The sequence below is a fragment of the Oncorhynchus kisutch genome, linkage group LG21, assembly GCF_002021735.2.
Source record: "Oncorhynchus kisutch isolate 150728-3 linkage group LG21, Okis_V2, whole genome shotgun sequence".
Lineage (NCBI taxonomy): Eukaryota > Metazoa > Chordata > Actinopteri > Salmoniformes > Salmonidae > Oncorhynchus > Oncorhynchus kisutch.
In genome coordinates, this window is record NC_034194.2 from 3,834,733 (window position 1) to 3,854,200 (window position 19,468).

Genomic DNA, 19,468 nt, shown 5'->3' on the forward strand with positions numbered 1-19,468 from the left:
ATCACTTTATTGTAATATTTACGAATTGTATGATTGACACATTTCCTGAATTTTGGGAATCTTTGCTTTTACTCCCAAGAGTTCCAGCTATTTGTTTTGTTGTTCAGCGAACTCAGTCCCTCATCAAAAAACTAGGCCAGCTCCTGCTCTGGAGCAATCTGAGCTATGAAGGGGGAGAGGAAAAATTGGCCCACCATACCTTGGATATCACGTGAAGCCTCCAAAAATATCCTAGACGGCTGGAGCAGATGCCCAGGCTCAGAGCCCTCCACCGTCAGAGGAGTGGAGAAGTCTTAGTGGGGGAAAGTGAGACTAACCAGAGAAGAAAAACACTTTTAAACAGTTTTTGCCTCTGGAGAACGGTAAGAGCTTGGGTGGAAGGTAAGACAAATTTTGGACTATGTTGTTCTTCCCTGTATTATACTTATGCTAAAAAAAATATTCTACTGAGCCATTTACTTTATTTTCATATTCTCATCTTTTACTATTACTTATTGCATTGTCGAGAAGGAACCTGCAACCTGCAAGGGCTCCCGAGTGGTACAGTGCTCTAAAGCATTGCATCTCATTGCTTGAGGTGTCCCTACAGACAGACACCCTGGTCTGAATCCAGGCTGTATCACAACTGACCATGATTGGGAGTCCCATAGGGCGGCACACAGCGTAGTCTGGGTTTGGCCGGTGTAGGCCGTCATTGTAAATAAGAATTTGCATGACATTCTTATTAGGGGTGTGCCGACATGGCCATAATCATATCCATAAATTGACAGTTCATAGTTGTGAGTGGAAAAAACTGAAAAAATGATGACTAAATAGATGTTGGCAAAATACCTCCCTGCACATTTTCACTGCAAAAAAGCTGCAGATTAGGATCAGCACGTGGAGGGGTGTGTGTGTGTGTGTGCCTGTGTCATCAACTTGCTGCAGGCAGACAAGTTTGCTGTCACTCAGTCAGAATACACATCAGCGTTTAATATTTTTGCCCTAACCTTCCCCCGCTTGCTAGATAGTATGCACATTGATGGCTTGACAGCAACAGTCCTCGACATGTGATTTATCATAGTAGCAATCTAAATGATCAGACCGAAAACATGCGAGGAAAACTGATCAAGTGAAATGATGAAGCGAGTGGACAGGAGAAATACAGCTTAAATCTATCCAATCAACGCAGCAAGATTAACGTATATACGCCCTTCTCTTTACAAACAGCCAGTTGAGTTATTTAGACCACATAGAACCTTGCACATGACTGACTGACATTAATAAGATAAGTGCTGGCACCCACATTTTTTTCTATAACGGATAATTACAAAAAAACGTGATCATAATCATATCCAGAAAATGACATTATCCGTTACAAAACTCGCTTTGTCCGACTACTCGGCCCATCCCTAATTATTGTGTACAATGGGAGTTTGCCTTATTAGTTGACAAGCCACTTGCACATACTTTGGTTTTGCAGTTACATTCAACTACGTATTTATTTAGACAGTGATTCTAAAACGTTTAACGGCTCTATATTCCAACATTTTGGATTTGAGATAAAATGTTTTAAATGTAGTGACAGTAGGGAATGTCACATTTTATTTGAGGGCATTTTAAAACACTATCTTTTTTACCATTTAGAAATGAAAGCACCCCCATTTGAAAGTGTCATAAGTATTTGGACAAATTCACTTATTGTAAATTAAAATTAGTCAAAAGTGTAGTACTTGGTCCCATATTCCTAGTATGCAAAGTGTCACGGATCCCCTGGTACTGCTGCTCATTCCGTTCACCAGCTCCAGAGGTCTATGTCTAGGCATCACTGAACTGGATACATTACCACCCAACCTGGACTGTCTTGTCTCATTACGCACACCTGGTTCCCATTCCTCTTGATTAGTATGTGTATATTCAGTTGAAGTCGTACATTTACATACACCTTAGCCAAATACATTTAAACTCAATTTTTCAAAATTCCTGACATTTAATACTAGTAAAAGTTCCCTGTCTTAGGTCAGTTAGGATCACCACTTTAATTTAAGAATGTGAAATGTCAGAATAATAGTAGAGAGAATGATTTATTTCAGCTTTTTGTTTCTTTCATCACATTCCCAGTGGGTCAGAAGTTTACATACACTCAATTAGTATTCGGTAGCATTGTTTTAAATTGTTTAACTTGGGTCAAATGTTTCGGGTAGCCTTCCACAAGCTTCCCACAATAAGTTGGGTGAATTTTGGCCCATTCCTCCTGACAGAGCTGGTGTAACTGAGTCAGGTTTGTAGGCCTCCTTGCTTGCGCACACTTTTTCAATTCTGCCCACACATTTTCTATAGGATTGAGGTCCGGGATTTGTGATGGCCACTCCAATACATTGACTTTATTGTCCTTGACTTTGTTGTCCTCCCTCATGAAGCCATCTATTATGTGAAGTGCACCAGTCCCTGCTGCAGCAAAGCACCCCCACAACATCATGCTGCCACCCCCGTGCTTCACGGTTGGGATTGTGTTCTTCGGCTTGCAAGCTTCCCCAATTTTTTTCCAAACATGATGATGGTCATTATGGCCAAAGAGTTCTATTTTTGTTTCATCAGACCAGAGGACATTTCTCCAAAAAGTACGATCTTTGTCCCCATGTGCAGTTGCACATTGGAGTCTGGCTTTTTTATGGCTGTTTGGGAGCAATCGCTTCTTCCTTGCTGAGCAGCCTTTCAGGTTATGTTGATATAGGACTCATTTTACTGTGGATATAGATACTTTGGTACCTGTTTCCTCCAGCATCTTCACAAGGTCCTTTGTTGTTGTTTTGGGATTGATTTGCACTTTTCTCACCAAAGTACGTTCATCCCTAGGAGACAACATGCGTCGTCTTCCTGAGCGGTATGACGGCTGCGTGGTCCAATGGTGTTTATACTTGCGTACTATTGTTTGTACAGATGAAAGTGGTACCTTCAGACATTTGAAAATTGCTCCCAAGGATGAACCAGACTTGTGGAGGTCTACAATGTTTTTTCTGAGGTCTTGGCTGATTTCTTTTGATTTTCCCATGATGTCAAGCAAAGAGGCACTGAGTTTGAAGATAGGCCTTGAAATACATCCACAGGTACACCTCAAATTGACTCAAATTATGTCAATTAGCCTATCAGAAGCTTCTAATGCCATGAAATAATTTTCTGGAATTTTCCAAGCTTTTTAAAGGCACAGTCAACTTAGTGTATGTAAACTTCTGACCCACTCAGAATTGTGATACAGTAAATTATAAGTGAAATAATCTGCCTGTAAACAATTGTTGGAAAAAAGATTTATGTCATGCATAAAGTGGATGTCCTAACCGACTTGCCAAAACTGTAGTTTGTTAACAAGAAATTTGTGGAGTGGTTGAAAAACGAGTTTTAATGACTCCAACCTAAGTGTATGTAAACTTCCAACTTCAACTGTATGTGTTCTCTGTTCCCCATTGTCCTTGTTGGTTATTGTTACCATGTCCTTTGGTCTTGTGAGCACCTGTGCTGTTGTATCGGCTTCCATGCTACATGTTATTGCTACCATGTCCGTTAGTCCTGTGAGCACCTGTGCTGTTGTATCGGCTTCCATGCTACGTGTTATTGTGCACTTGTTTTACAGTTCTAGTCCCATGTATTATTTAGAGCTTTACACCTTCCTCTTTGTTTGGGTGGAGAAAAAGAAAAAACTATCACGTATTACTGGCTTGTCTTCTATCATTATACCACGTGACACAGACTGCATCAAACTTGTGGAAACATTTGCAGTTTGTTTGGTTGTGTTTGGATTATGTTGTGCCCTATAGAAATGAATGGTAAATAATGTATTGAGTCACTTCTATTGTAAATAAGAATATAATATATTTCAGAACACTTCTACATTAATGAGGATGCTACCATAATTACAGATAATCATTAATGAATTGTGAATAATTATGAGTCAAACGCTTGATGTAATCATTGCGTGCTAGGAATATACTAAGTCCAAATACTAATCTTTTGACTTATTTTCCACCATAATTTGCAAATACATTCATAAAAAATCCTACAATGTGATTTTCAGATTTTGTCTGTCCTAGTTGAAGTGTACCTATGATGAAAATTACAGGCCCTCTCTCATCTTTTTAAGTGGGAGAACTTGCACAATTGGTGGCTGACTAAATACTTTTTTGCCCCACTGTACCTGATAGTACGAACTGGCCATGACTGACCCAGCAGACCCGGACTAGGTGCGCAACGCCATCTCCTCCCAAGGAGCCTCCATTGGTAGGCATGAGCAATTGCTTATGGGGCTGATGGAGGTGGTCCAAATGTTTGCTGAGCGCCATGACCAGGACATGCTGCTAGAGCAGTTCCGCGGGACATCTGGGGGTCAGCCTGCCACGGTGGCACCTCAGTAACTCGGCAGTTAGCAGCGCCACCCCACCACCTTCCCAGGAGCCCCGGTTACTTCCTCCGGAATGCTTTAATGGAGAGCCGAGCACCTGTTGGGCTTCATCCCTCCTCCTTCTCCTCAGATCGCTTCAAAATAGCCTACCTCATCACGCTGATGTCTGGAAGGGCTCTCACCTGGGCTACCACCGTATGGGAACATCAGCAGAATGGGCCATGTGCGTGAGCCTGGAGGGGTTCATGGGAAAGGTGAGGAAGGTCTTTGATGCCCCGTTCTCCGGGAGAGAAGCTGCCTGGAAGCTAATCCATCTCTGGCAGGATGCCCGCATTGTGGCCGACTATGCGGTGGATTTCCATACGTTGGCAGCGGAGACTGCGTGGAACCGGAAGCACTGTTCAACATGTTCCTGCACGGCGTCTCGGGGGAGGTTAAGGACGAGCTTGCGGATCGGGACTTACCCACAGATATGGACTCCCTCATCGTGTTGACCGTCCGCATCGATGGGCGATTGCGGGAATGACGGATGGACAGGAAATTCGATTTCACTCACACGTCCAGGGATTCCACCTCTCCTCCGAGTCATCCTGGAAGTCTCTGATGGTCCTGTGGCCGAGAGCACCCGAGATCTCCTCGAGAATCACCAAGGAGGGCTGAGGAACTGTTTCCTGAGCCCATGCAACTAAGCAGGGCTGTGTTGTTGCCAGCTGAATGGCAACACCAGATCAGCGCAAGGAGCTGTCTGTATTGTGGGACCTTTGGTCATTTTGTGTCCTCATGCCCGGTTTTTACCAGGCTCACCGGTAGGAGCGAGTACTCTGGTGGGCCATATGGGGAACTTTTCTGCTTTCCTTTACTCGCACCCCTTTTCATTTCATTCTGCTGTGGGGAAACCAGTCCAAATATCTCCGGGTCCTCATTGACTCTGGGGCTGATGAGAGCTTTTTGGACGCCACACTGGCTTCCGAGCTGAACATCCCCACTCAGCTCCTCTCCATTCCCGTGGATGTTACGAATATCTAGTCATGCCCTTTGGCCTCACCAAGGCCCTGCCGTGTTCCAGGCTCTGGTGAATAACATTCTCCACGACATGCTGAACCAGTTCCACTTTGTCTAATTGGATGACACCCTCGTCTTCTCCCTCTCCCCCCAAGAACACACGCTCCATGTCCGGCAGTTTCTCCAGTACTGGAGAACTTGTTGTTCGTTAAGGCGGACAAGTGAGAGTTCCATCGCTCCACCATTCCCTTTCTGGGCTACATCATCTCTGCTGGGAGTGTCAAGATGGATCCCGAGAAGGTGAAAGTGGTGGTGGATTGGCCTCAGCAGATGCAACGCTTGTGGTGGATTGGCCAGGGTGTAGCTGCAACGTTTCCTTGGGTTCGCCAACTTTTATCACCACTTTATCCAGGTTTACAGCCCCCTGTTCTCCCTCCTGTCTGCCCTCACCTCTACCAAGGTTCCGTTCACGTGGTCCACGGCTGCAGACCAGGCATTCTGGGACCTTAAACAATGCTTCACCACGGCTCCGATCCTGGTTCATCCAGACCCTTCCCGTCAGTTTGTGGTGGAGGCCGATGCTTTGGATGTCAGAGTGGGGGCTGTTCTGTTCTGCCTTGGATCTTGAGCTGATTCCCTGCGCCGTCTTCTCCCACCGCCTCACCACCACTGAGTGATGTGGGGAATTAAGAGATTCTCGCATCGAAGATGGCTTTGGTGCTATTTGCAGAGTTATCTCTAAGTAAATGTTGCAATTATTCAGGTATTCCTGAACCTTTCAACCAAAAACAACCTATATATGGGCAGTACCAAAACAAGTGATCTAATGATTCTGTCACTTCGCTGAAAAATGTGCAGAGCTGGGATGGTTGTATCCCCCATATAAATATCATTCTATTGACTGCACGCATGTTGTATTGTCAATTATATTTAAAAACTCAAAGTTTTAAATCTGGTGATATTTTGTGTATCAGTTCATAAACCATGTGACATGGATTCAGTAAGTCAACATTCTTCTACCAGCTATTTTGGAAGCTGTATGGAAAAGCTGTCCATTTTTTAGGCCTTAAAAACTTATTCGGGATAGGGGGCAGCATTTTCACTTTTGGATTAATAGCGTGCCCAATTTCAACTTCCTGCTACTCATCCCCAGAATATAAGATATGCATATTATTAGTATATTTCTGAAGTTTCTAAAACTGTTTGAATCATGTCTGTGAGTATATCAGAACTTATGCAGCAGGCAAAACCCCAAGGACAAATCATTCAGATTTCTTTTTTTGAGGTCACTGTCTATTCAATGAAGTTTCATTGGGAAACTAGATTTCTAAGGGACTTGTTTTCAGTTCCTACCGCTTCCACTGGAAGTCACCAGTCTTTAGAAATTGGTTGAGGTTTTTCCTTTGTGTAATGAAGAAGTACGGCCATCTTGAATGAGTGTCATTTGAAGTCTACTTTTTGAGAGAGGTGCATGACTTAAAGTAGCTTGAGTTTGTTGTCTTCCTGTATTGAACACAGATTGTCCCGTATTCAATTTGATCGATTATTAACATTTTAAAATACCTAAAGTTGTATTACAAAAGTAGTTTGAAATGTTTTGGCAAAGTTTACAGGTAACCTTTGAGATATTTTGTAGTGACGTTGCGCAAGTTGGAAGCTGTGTTTTTCTGGATCAAACGCGCCAAATAAATGGACATTTTGGATATATATCGACGGAATTAATTGAACAAAAGGACCATTTGTGATGTTTATGGGACATATTGGAGTGCCAACAATATAAACTCGTCAAAGGCATGAATTATATTTTTATTTCTGCATTTTGTGTTGCGCCTGCAGGGTTGAAATATGCTACTCTCTTTGTTTACTGTTGTGCTATCATCAGATAATAGCATCTTATGCTTTCACCGAAAAGCCTTTTTGAAATCTGACATGTTGTCTGGATTCACAACGAGTGTAGCTTTAATTTGGTATCTTACATGTGTGATTTAATGAAAGTTTGATTTTCATAGTATTTTATTTGAATTTGGTGCTCTACATTTTCCCTGACTATTGGCCAAGTGGGACGCAAGCGTCCTGCCTATCCCAGAGAGGTTTTAAATAAAACTTGTATTCTTTTTTATTGATCACAATTCTAGATTTCTAGCCCCTTGATATTATTGTTGGATCTGGTTTTAATAGCTAACATTTCAATGCCATAATAAATAGATATGCCAATAGTGGACAGCCTTGTTTTACTTCTCTTAACAATTTCATACTTTCTGAGAAGTAGCCATTATTTACTATTTTACACCTGGGGTTGCTATACATAACTTTAACACATTGTATAAGAGATTCTCCAAAATTAAAATTGTCCACGCATTTACATATGAATTCCAGTCATACTTCATCAAAGGCTATGAATACCAGGCCTGGTGTCACAGATTCTTTATAGTTGTATGATATCCAGTATTTTCTCGAAACTAACGTCCATGTAAAAACCCTGTCTGACTAGAATGAATAATATATGACAATACCTTTTTAATAAATTCTATGCGCTATGCATTTTGCTAAAATTTTGGCATCACTATACTGAAGTGTAAGGGGTCTCCAGTTTTTTAGGTCAGACTTGATCTTTATATTTACCTCTTGGGTCCTGTTTCAGTAATCATTAAATCAGACCTTCTTGCTGAGTATTTAAGATTTTTATAGGAGTGGTTAAAGCATGTTAATAACGGACCTTTGAGTACATTGAAAAATATTTGATATACCTTTGATATACCAGCCCTGGAGTTTTCCCGGACGTGAAGGCTTTACTTGCATCTAGAAGTTTCTCCTCTGTAATTAGGCCTTCACATGAGAAAAAAAATATTTTTTAGATTTTTTTTGTTAATTTATCATTTATTATAATACATTCAGACCCTTTACTCAGCACGTTGTTGAAGCACCTTTAGCAGCGATTACAGACTTGATTCTTCTTGGGAATGACGCAACAAGCTTAGCACACCTGTATTTGCGGAGTTTCTCCTATTCTTCTCTGCAGATCCTCTCAAGCTCTGTCAGGTTGGATGGGGAGCATTGCTGCACAGCTATTTTCAGGTCTCTACAGAGAAGTTCAATCGGGTTCAAATCCGGGCACTGGCTGAGACACTCAAGGACATTCAGAGACTTGTCCTGAAGCCACTCCTGCGTTGTCTTGGCTGTGTTCTTAGGGTCATGTTGGAAGGTGGACCTTCATATTAGTCTGAAGTCCTGAGCGCTGTAGAGCAGGTTTTCATCAAGCACTTCTCTGTACTTTGCTCCATATTCACCTTTGCCTCGATCTTGAATATGTCACCCAGTCACTGCCACTGAAAAACATCCCCAAAACATGATGCTGCCACCACCATGCTTCACAGTAGGGATGGTGCAAGGTTTTCTCCAGAAGTGACGCTTGGCATTCAGGCCAAAATTGTAAATCTTGGTTTCATCAGACCAGAGAATCTTGTTCTCATGGTCTGAGAGTCTTTAGGTGCCTTTTGCCAAACTCATAGCAGGCTGTCATGTGCCTTTTATTTCGGAGTATCTTCCGTCTGGCCACTCTACCATAAAGGCTTGATTGGTGGAGTGCTGTAGAGATGGTTGTCCTTCTGGAAGGTTCTCCTGGCTATGGGGTTCTTGGTCACCTCCCTGACTAAGGCCCTTCTCCCCCATTTGCTCAGTTTGGCCGGGCGGACAGATTATGATGAGCATTGGTGGTTCCAAACTTCTTTAATTTAAGAATGTGTGTTCTTGGGGACATTCAAGGCTGCAGAAATGTTTTGATATGCTTCCCCAGAAAACCTTTGGTTTTGATTATCTGACCACTGTCTACAAATGCTCAGTTTTTTGCATTTGTGGCACATAACCAATGCAAGTCAATATCCCTGATAATCCCATTTTTGCATGTCATGTCCAAATCATCTACACAATCAGAACCAATATGTATTTTTGCTATTTGGGTAAACTATTCCTTTAATCATGGTCTCTAGATGGACGATATTGTGGCACCCGCTAGGACCAGTCTTGACCACCACTGGTGTAGGTGCCAAGGAATGGGTCTCAAGATCCAACATGGTGGACATAATGCATAAAGCATCATATGTAACCGTTATATTGTATGCTCTCTTTTCTTTCCAGATCCAACATGGCAGTTGCCAGTAAGTCCATGCCTGGCTCCACTATCAGCCCCACTCTGGGGTTTGATGACTACACTCTCTACAGCAACCTGTCAGATGACGAGCTGATGCAGCTGGCTATCGAACGCAGCCTTAGTGATCCCCACAATGCCACTTCACTGGGTGAAGCCAGCAAGACCTCCACAGCTCTAGGCAGAAGAACAGTCCAGTTCAGGGCAAATCCACCCACAACTACACCGAACCCATCAAATCCACCTAGGGAGGACCCAAGCCATAGGCCGCCTACTGCCAACCCACCTGATGCGTGTGTACCAGCTGAAAAGACCCTTCATTGTTTTTCATGATCCACTTTGGGTTTTGGGCCCCCATTTATATTAAGTTGTAGGCTACAGATATTTACATGTATTTCAAATTCATTGGCATAATACATGTAATTCTTTTGAACATTTATTTGATTTAACTAGGCAAGTCAGTTAAGAACAAATTCTTATTTACAATGACAGCCTACCAGGGTTAGGGTTAAGGCCTTGTTAAGGGGCAGAATGACAGATTTTTACCTTGTCAGCTCAGGGATTTGATCCAGCAACCTTTGGGTTACTGGCCCAACGCTCTGACCACTAGGCTACCTGCCGCCCCGTAGCACTATAACTGTCCTTATTACGTACCTTATCTATAGTTACAGTGTAGAAAATAAAAGCTTTCTCTGATTATTATATGGATCTCGTCAGTAATGTGTGTCTATGTATCACTATACAGACATCTCCTTCAAAGCAAATGCAGTATATGTTTCCAGAGTTATACAACCTTTGGTGTGGTTTGGCCATTCGATTTCATATGTAGGTTGCAGACTTCATAAGTATGCATGAGTGGCGGTTTCCTCAAATAAATGACTTGACTCGTGCAGTGTTTACTTAATGATGTAGGATCTTAATTTGATCACTATTTTTGGGTGAGAATTCCTGCGCTGAAGGAAATGCAAATGAGCTTTGTGATTTATCTAAATTCACAGAAAATCCACGCTAACACAGTTATATTAACAGTACTGCACTTTTCATGTAGCCTAATTTTGGCCAGCTAATAGCCTAACCACAATCAAAAACATTCTGGATTAAACATTGAAATCCTCTTGCTGCAGGATTGTTTTGCTGCAACAATACCAGTCAAAATAACTAGACTAATAGTGACTCTATAGTTTTTCACAAAAACTTGGTGGTACCAGGGTTTAAAAAAAAGATAACTTATTAGTACCCTGCAACTGTGCATGTTAGATATCAACTATGTACATGCATTAAGCCTACCACTTAGAAATGCTTTCGGAGGAACACTTGAGCAGTGGATTGTGATGGTGCACAATTACTTTAGATGGCTGTACTGTATTCATTGATACAGAGCTTTCCATAGTACGCATGTCAGCAATGAAAGTTGTTTCAGGATTCAAACATTTCACTTTGAAGAAACACAATATACAATTAGATTAAGGACCCCCCCATATTACTTTCATTTATTTTATGTATACATTTTCATAAAATGTGACTGTCAACTAATTATATCTCACCGTTCCTGTAGCAGGAGAAGGACATGTGAAGAAAGAAGGAAATGTGGAGACATTGTGGTGACTCATTTTGTAACTGGCAATGGAAAGCGCATGCTGGCATATCACAGAGGCGATGGCTCCATTCAGTACGTGCCAGACACAGAAAAGTAAGTGTGTCCTTTCACAGAGGGTATTTAGCAACATATATTGCCTTCACACCAAGACATGAACACTTCAGTATATGTAATAATGTTTCTATAATATGTGATGACATTTGTTGTACTTTGTACATCATTTTTCCACATTAAAGAATACAAACCTGTTGGGATACCTGCTGGGATTTCCACCACTTTTCAACCTCATATGCATTATCTCCAGCAACATACCAAAGTGTACATACTGTATGTGAAAACGATGCATTTCTTTTACACTACAGAACAACGAAAAGAAGAACAACAATGCACAACAGCGGTTTTCAAAACCTGCAACGTTTCTAGCCAGGGGAGGACATTTTCCTGCTCACCACGTGACCGCGATTCTCATAGTCTTTGAAAATCACTATATTTAAAAATGTTTTTACTTTTGATGACATCGACAAATTGCAATTTTTTTATCGTAGCTTTTTAATCACAGTGCCATTTTCACATATATAGACAATGGTTGGGTGTTGGAAATAATAAATGAGGTAGAAAAGTGGTGAAATTCACAACTTACGTAACCAATGTCTTTCCAACACCATAAACCCTAACTAAGGATGTGTGTATTTAATTTTAATCCACTTTCCATAACTCAAAGATAGCAAATCAATAAAATATGCACTAATTGAATTTGAGAATGTTCTGGATTGTCTCTTTAAAGGACTGCGAGATTCTGGCAATTAAGCCGTTTCTCTACTTAGCCAGAGTCAGATGAACTTGTGGATATCATTTTATGTCTCTATGTGCATTATGAAGGATGCTAGAGGTAGTTTTGCGAGCTATTGTTAACTAGCATTAGCGCAATGACTGGACGTCTACAGGTACAGTAGCATATGTTAGCTCTTCTATAGTTTATGTGGGCTAGGGAAAAAGGCAAGTGGATGATGATGGGTATGTTTGCCTATTAGGGAACAGGACCCTATTGTGAAAGCCATCCTGAATGGTGATGTGACTACGGTACGAGCTATGGCTAGAAACAGTGGGAATAACATACTGCGGCCTGACAAGTATGGATGGATCCCGCTGCACGAGGCTGCATATTGTGGCCAAGACCAGTGTGTCAGAGTTCTTCTTGGGGGTAAATGCAATTTAAAACCCCATAGATGTACTGTACATGTATTGTGAGTGGTTCCTTGTACATTTAGTACCGTCATTCTTTGCATCATTGGTTGTTGTCCTTTTTTGTAAGGCTGGTATCTTTATATTTTATAGTCCCATTTAAACTGGTACTTACCTGTTATTTACTAGGAAAGTGTGTAGTGGTAACAATTGACATTTTCTAGTCTCATGTTAAAGAATACAAAAGCAGTCCATACCAAATGGTGCACCCATTTTACCAAGTAATTACCAAGTATTTTACCAAGTAAATGCCAGCTAAATAGCAGACTGTAAAATACAGTGTAAAATAAAGTATATCCTAGTGTTCTTCTTTCCACTTTTCAAGCTCAACCTGGTGTGATTAACACGTGCGACCTGAAAGGCCGGACCGCTCTCATCTTGGCAGTGGAAAGCGAAAAGGTGGCCTGTGTAGAGGCACTTCTGGAGATGGGGGCTGACCCAGACCTTGCCAACAAGGAGAGAGAGAGCCCCCTCTACAAAGGTAAAACATTTGCCTTTAAGACCTACTAAGACCTACAATATCTGCCAACCACTTTGTTATTATCCTTTTACTTTAAGCATAGTAAGTCATAGGCTACTGATAGTAAAATAACTTGTTAGGTAGCAAGATCAGAAGACCGTGAAACATTTTTTAGCTGAAAAACATGTTGAATACATGATACAAGGGAGCACTTGTGAACAAGGCCACACTTCAGGAGAAAGGAGAGGTTATTGGGAGACAGGAATGGCTTGATATAGAAATACAGCTACACCCAAAATCTGCCATTACAGAGTGCCTCTCCCAGTATCCTCTCAAGCGGTCTTGAGTACCCCAGAAAATTCTTCCATATAACTGCTGTCTGTCAATCTTTGACATTTTCTTCAGGTTGTGAAATGGACAATGCCGAGATTGTGGCCATGCTTCTGAATCACGGTGCTATGGTGAACAAATACTCCACCCAGGGCTGGACAGCTCTCCTAGAAGCTGTGAGCCGCAACAACGTTGAGATCTGTGAGATGTTAGTCCGGAGCGGGGCTAAGCTCAACCCAACCGACATGTACGGTATCACACCACTTTCTACTGCAGCCCAGAATGGACATGTGGAAACACTTCGATTTCTTATTAAACACGGTATGGGTATGACTTCCCCTGGGGGGAAAAGGATGAATTCTGTATGCCAAATGGCATTACACCGAATTGAGGCTGTAACCATGGATATAGCAAAAAAACTTTTCTTACTGTACATTGTTCTGAATATGTTCTAGGTGCTGATGTCAATAGTGAGGCAAGTGATGGGTCCACAGCTCTGTATGAGGCGGCTAAGAATGGCCATGAGGACATTGTGGAGATTCTTCTTTCTCAGAAAGCTGTCGCAAACAAAGTGGGAAAGAAAGGACTTCTGCCACTACATATCGCTGCCCAACAAGGAAATGATGGGTAGGTGAAATTAGCTTAAATTGCCTTGAAACATGGTTAGATTACAAATATCCCTGCACAGCACCCTTAACACTAGAACCACTGGGCTTCTTAACCTCCAAGTACTCGCTAAAGAAAGCACTGTTGGTCATCCTCTTTAGCTTACGTATCAGATTCATCTACTGTGTTGTTATTAGTATTAGAGGTGTAACAACATGGCTATACTTGTATTTGTAATCGTATCTGTAAATTGACAGTTGATACTCATGATCAGAAAAAGCTTAAGTGTTTTATTATGCCTAAGTATCTGTGTGCTTCATTCTATAGCTAGAAGACTCTCCAGGAGTGTTCAAATCTCTTCAAGCACGGATTCCACTAGCGGGATCAAATTCATCAACATCCGGTGAAATCCGAGCGCGCCAAATTCAAAATACAAAATCGTAATATTAAACATGAATGGAAATACAAGTGTCATACATGATTCTTTAGCTTAGAATCTTGGTAATCGAACCGCATTGACCAATTTACAATAGGCTTTACGGCGAAAGCATAGCATTTGATTATCTGAGGACAGCGCCCCACAACAACATATGTTTTCAAACCAGCACAGGTGTCATAAAATCATAAATAGATATAAAATAAATCACTTACCTTTGAAGATCTTCCTCTGCTTGCAATCCCAACGGTCCCAGCTACACAATGAATGTTCGTTTTGTTCGATAAAGTCCTTCTTTATATCCCAAAAAGTCAGTTTAGTAGGCATCATTGAGTTCAGTAATCCACCAGTTCACCATGAAGACAAAGAAGTCCGAAAAGTTACTGGTAAAGTTCATCCAAACAAGTCAAACAACATTTCTAATTAATCCTCAGGTAGTCTAATATCGAAATAAATTATAATATTTGATACCAAGACTAGTATGTTCAATAGGAAAGGAAAATAATGAAGCGCGCGCCCTCGTTCATGAGCGCAAAGAGACTACTTTTGCTCCCCTTGGATAAACTACTATTCCTCATTGGTTTTTCTACAAACAAGTCTGAAACCATGAATAAAGACTGTTGTCATCTAATGGAAGCCATAGGAACTGCAATCTGGGAGGTGTAAGTCATAGTTTTCAATAGCTTCACATTTGAAATAGCTGGGAGCTAAAAAAGAAAAAGGATTTCCCTCTGGTTTTTGCCTGCCATAACAGTTCTGTTATACTCACAGACATACTTTTAACCTCTTAGGTTTAGAAACTTCAGAGTGTTGTCTATCCAATTATAGCAATTAAATGCATATCCTAGCTTCTGGGCCTGAGTAACAAGCAGTTTACTTTGGGCATGTCAGAGAGGCGGAAATTCAGAAAACTAGACCGTGCGCTAAAAGCTGAAACTAATAACACAAATGATTGTATTTTTCTTGTCTATATTGAATACATAATTTGAACATTCACAGTGTAGGTTGGAAAAAGTATGTCAACCCCTAGGCTAATGACTTCTCCAAAAGCTAATTGGAGTCAGGAGTCAGCAAACCTGGAGTCCAATCAATGAGACGAGATTGGAAATGTTGGTTAGAGCTACCTTTCCCTATAAAAAACACTCACAAAATTTGAGTTTGCTATTCACAGGAAGCATTGCCTGATGTGAACCATGCCTCGAACAAAATACATCTCAGAAGAACTACGATTAAGAATTGTTGACTTGCATAAAGCTGGAAAGGGTTACAGAAGTATCACTAAAAGCCTTGATGTTCATCAGTCCACAGTAAGACAAATTGTCTGTAAATGGAGAAAGTTCAGCACTGTTGCTACTCTCCCTAGGAGTGGCCGTCCTGCAAAGATGACTGCAAGAGCACAGCGCAGAATGCTCAGTGAGGTTAAGAAAAATCCTAGAGCATCAGCTAAAAACTTACAGAAATCTCTGGAAAATGCTAACATCTCTTTTGACGAGTCTATGATACGTCAAACATTAAACAGAATAGTGTTCATGGGAGGACACCACGGAAGAAGCCACCACTGTCCAAAAAAAAACTTGCTGCCCATCTGAAGTTTGCAAAAGTGCACCTGGATGTTTCTCAGCCCTACTGGCAAAATATTCTGTGGACAGATGAAACTGCAGTTGAGTTGTTTGGAAGGAACATACAACACTATGTGTGGAGAAAAAAAGGCACAGCACGCCAACATCAAAACCTCATCCTAAATGTAAATCATGGTGGAGGGAGCATCATGATTTGGGGCTGCCTCAGGGCCTGGACAGCTTGCTGTCTTCGACAGAAAAATAAATTCCCAAGTTTATCAAGACATTTTGCAGGAGAATGTTAGACTATCTATCCACCAATTGAAGCTCAATGGAAGTTGGGTGATGCAACAGGACAATGACCCAAGATGGAGCCGGAGAAGCTGTTTATAAATCAACAACAGAATGGCATCAACAGAAGAAAATACACCTTCTGGAGTGGCCCAGTCAGAGTCCTGACCTCAATCCGATTGAGATGCTGTGACATGACCTCGAGAACAGTTCACGGCAGACATCCCAAAGAATATAGCTTTACTGAAACAGTTTTGTAAAGAGGAATGGTCCAAAATTCCTCTTTACCATTGCATGTCTGATCCACAACTACAGAAAACTTTGTTTGAGGTTATTGCTGCCAAAGGAGGGTCAACCGTTATTAAATCCAAGTGTTCACATACTTTTCCCAACCTGCACTGTGAATGTTTACACAGTGTGTTCAGTAAAGACCTGAAAACGTATAATTGTTTGTGTGATATTAGTTTAAGCAGACTGTGTTAGTTGTGACCAAGATGAAGTTCAGATCAAATGTTATGACCAATTTATGCAGAAATCCAGGTATTTCCAAAGGGTTCACATACTTTTTTTTGCCACTGTAAGTGCTGCCTGTCTTCCCAGTGGTCTACTTGGTGTGTGAACTGCTGCCTTCTCATAATTTGCAGGTAGTTGTTGACACATTAACTAGGATCAAGGGGCAGGATAATTTGCGACTTGTTTTGGTAATCAGTGGCTGTACTGAAGGGTGAGTGGTTTCATCTCTTTTCTGAGTGTATATAACCAGCTTCTCATGCTCCATCTCAGTGTGCTTCATTCAATAGCTAGAGAACTCCTGATATCTCCATGAGTGATAAGTAAACATTTTTTGTCTTTATTTGTTGTCTAGTACTGTCTTTTTGCTAGCTAGGGCCATCTACTTTAATTGCTGTCTGTTTTCCCAATGGCCTACTTGGTGTGTGAACTGCTGATTGCTAATTATTTGCAGATAGTTGTTAACACATCAACCAGGATCAAAGGGCAAGGCAATTTGTAACTTGTTTTGGTAATCACTGGCTCCATTGTAGGGGGGGGGGGTGGTTTCACCTCTCCTAGGCAATCAGCATTTAGTACAGGGAGGTGTGCTCTCCACCTCTGCGAGGCAATCAGCAGTTAGTGTTAGTTTTTCAGTCTCCTCTGGTTTCTCAGTGGCAGCTGTAAGCTGCGGTCACGTCAGTGGCGGTAGTGTCTCAAAACAAAGACCGCTCTGACAAGTTATTCGAGGAAGACTCCACACCACTCTCACTTGAGTATCTTCCCTATATATTTACAGATTGTCATTTTTCCCTTTTGTAGCTTTGTCAACTATTTGTTTTCTATACCTGTTTGCACTTCTTCCTGTAGGATTTACAGACGCTCCTCATCCGTTGGCTGCAACCCTTCCAAGTTAGTTTACCCTGAGCGCACAACCGATGTGGAATTCCGCTGGGTCTCTGGCAGCGTTTGGAACTGCCATTCCACGATCAAAAACGGCGAGTTCATCTTAGTCTATGCTGCCCTTCAGTCCCTCAACTTTTGACCCTGATGAAGACATGGATCACCCCAGAGAACACTGCTACTCCAGCTTCTCTTTCTTAATCTATGTTTTCTCTCATTGTCCGAGAGCATCTGGTTGTCATCGTGGTGGTGGCAAAGGTCTACTCATTTCTCCTAAGTGGAGATTTTCTTTTCTTTTCTTAATTTCCTGAAGACGGCTCATCTGTCTGCGTAATTGGCGACTTCAACTTCCTGATGTCTGTCTTCAGAAAGCTGATGGGATCCTCCTCTTTATAATAGAGGCCATCACTCTGTTTTCTCACGCAATTGCATGGCCTATAGGAATGTTGCGCAACATGAGCTCATGGGACTCTCATGAAGTGTTTGATTAGATTTTCGATTACATTTGATTTGAGGGACAATAGCGTGCTGAGTACCAAGCAGTTATCAAGTTTGGTAGGCTACTAATGACCATCAGCAGCATCCAAGCTTGGAGATGCCTAATTACTGTAACTAAACGCTCACATGGAATTTGACTGCCTTCATGACTCGTGACCACAGGTGTGGTGGTAATATGGTTACCACAACAGCCCTACCCAAGCTATAGGCTTCTTTAGGGCTGAACCTGCCTTGTTTGTACAATTTGCATAATGTTAAATATTAGCCAACATCAGTAATACTCACATACATTTATTTTAGCATAATTTCGTTAACCTTTCTTTCCTCTCATGTCCTTGTAAATTCTTCCTGAGGGACGCTAGCGTTAGTAGATCATATTAGGCTAACGTTGTGCAACAATTTGTCATACAGTTCCATGATTTGTGAGAATTAGGGTAGATTTATAGGATTATTGTTCAACCTCTATTGTACACTTTTTTTTATTCCACCTTCCAATATCGTATGGATTGAACTTGAATATGACAACTTTCAGGATGAATCAAACCACTGACTTCTTCAATACGCACTGAGTGTATAAAACATTAGGAACACCTGCTATTTCCATGACAAATTCACCAGGTGAAGCTATGATCCCTTATTGATGTCGCCTGTTAACCACTTCAATCAGTGTAGATGAAGGTTAGACAGGTTAAAGGAGTTTTAAGCCTTGAAACAATTGAGACATGGATTTTTTTTGTCATACATACTTCCTAAATAAATAATATACAAGATCACAATATCTTTAAATCTACCAGTTGGTGCTGAAACGGAGACAAATATGCATAGATTGCTTTCGTTAAATTCACCATATTCTGACCCCCTGTGGTACAGACTCAATGGTTTAATTACATTTATTCAGAGCGAGCAAGGTAACCATACCTGCAAAGTGCATTACGCAACTTAATACTGAGAAGTGCGTAGGAAAGTCATGCTTCAGAAAGATATCATTTCCTAAATCAGGATCGAGCCCTTACGTCTCTTCTTAGTCATACTGTACATGTACTCCCAAAATCTCCTTGACTTCTTTAACAATTTAATGCATTCCAACTGTGCAGTTGAGGCGCTGTCATTGACTGTTGAAATGTGAGCTATGAGCATGAGCAGCCCTTCATTGCAAGAAGGCTGTTTTCTTAGAAGTAGTCTCTCCTTTATTACAAATTTAAAAGCATAACTCTGCCAAAAATTGGTCTGATTACAACAAGCGGTGCATCATTTTGTGGTCAAATTCTGAGTTTTTGCTCCCACAAAGGATACATTCGTGTCATGGCCATCTTTGTCATCATGGCCAATAATAATACCATTATTGTACTTTCCCCCACCTTCTTTCTATCCTGTACTCTACCCTACCTCCTAGTTTTCTTTTCTGAATCTACTGACTTCCCTTTCACTTGCACCTTTTCTCCGCACCTCAAAAGAAAAGTTAAAGGGACTCCCAGCCAATGAAAATGCTGCTGTAATCATTCAGTTCGTAGAGCACATGATACGAAATGCTAGTCATGC

At 41.3% G+C, this 19,468-nt stretch overlaps 1 protein-coding gene across 3 annotated transcripts in view; it reads left to right on the forward strand.

Moving 5' to 3' along the window:
- The first annotated feature begins 249 nt into the window (after positions 1–249).
- Positions 250–19,468, forward strand: part of LOC109866530 (ankyrin repeat and SOCS box protein 2) — a 30,570-nt gene continuing 11,351 nt past the window's right edge. Inside the window, exons 1-7 of one of the 3 annotated variants that reach the window (XM_020455241.2) lie at positions 250–362; positions 9,509–9,811; positions 11,074–11,208; positions 12,147–12,316; positions 12,683–12,838; positions 13,223–13,468; positions 13,603–13,774. In XM_020455241.2, coding sequence (XP_020310830.1) covers positions 9,516–9,811; positions 11,074–11,208; positions 12,147–12,316; positions 12,683–12,838; positions 13,223–13,468; positions 13,603–13,774 — 1,175 coding nt within the window. In that variant the 5' untranslated portion in view covers positions 250–362; positions 9,509–9,515. Of the gene's footprint in view, positions 382–9,508; positions 9,812–11,073; positions 11,209–12,146; positions 12,317–12,682; positions 12,839–13,222; positions 13,469–13,602; positions 13,775–19,468 lie in introns of all 3 variants that reach the window. The other 2 variants (XM_020455242.2, XM_031800820.1) reach the window with 2 other exon arrangements.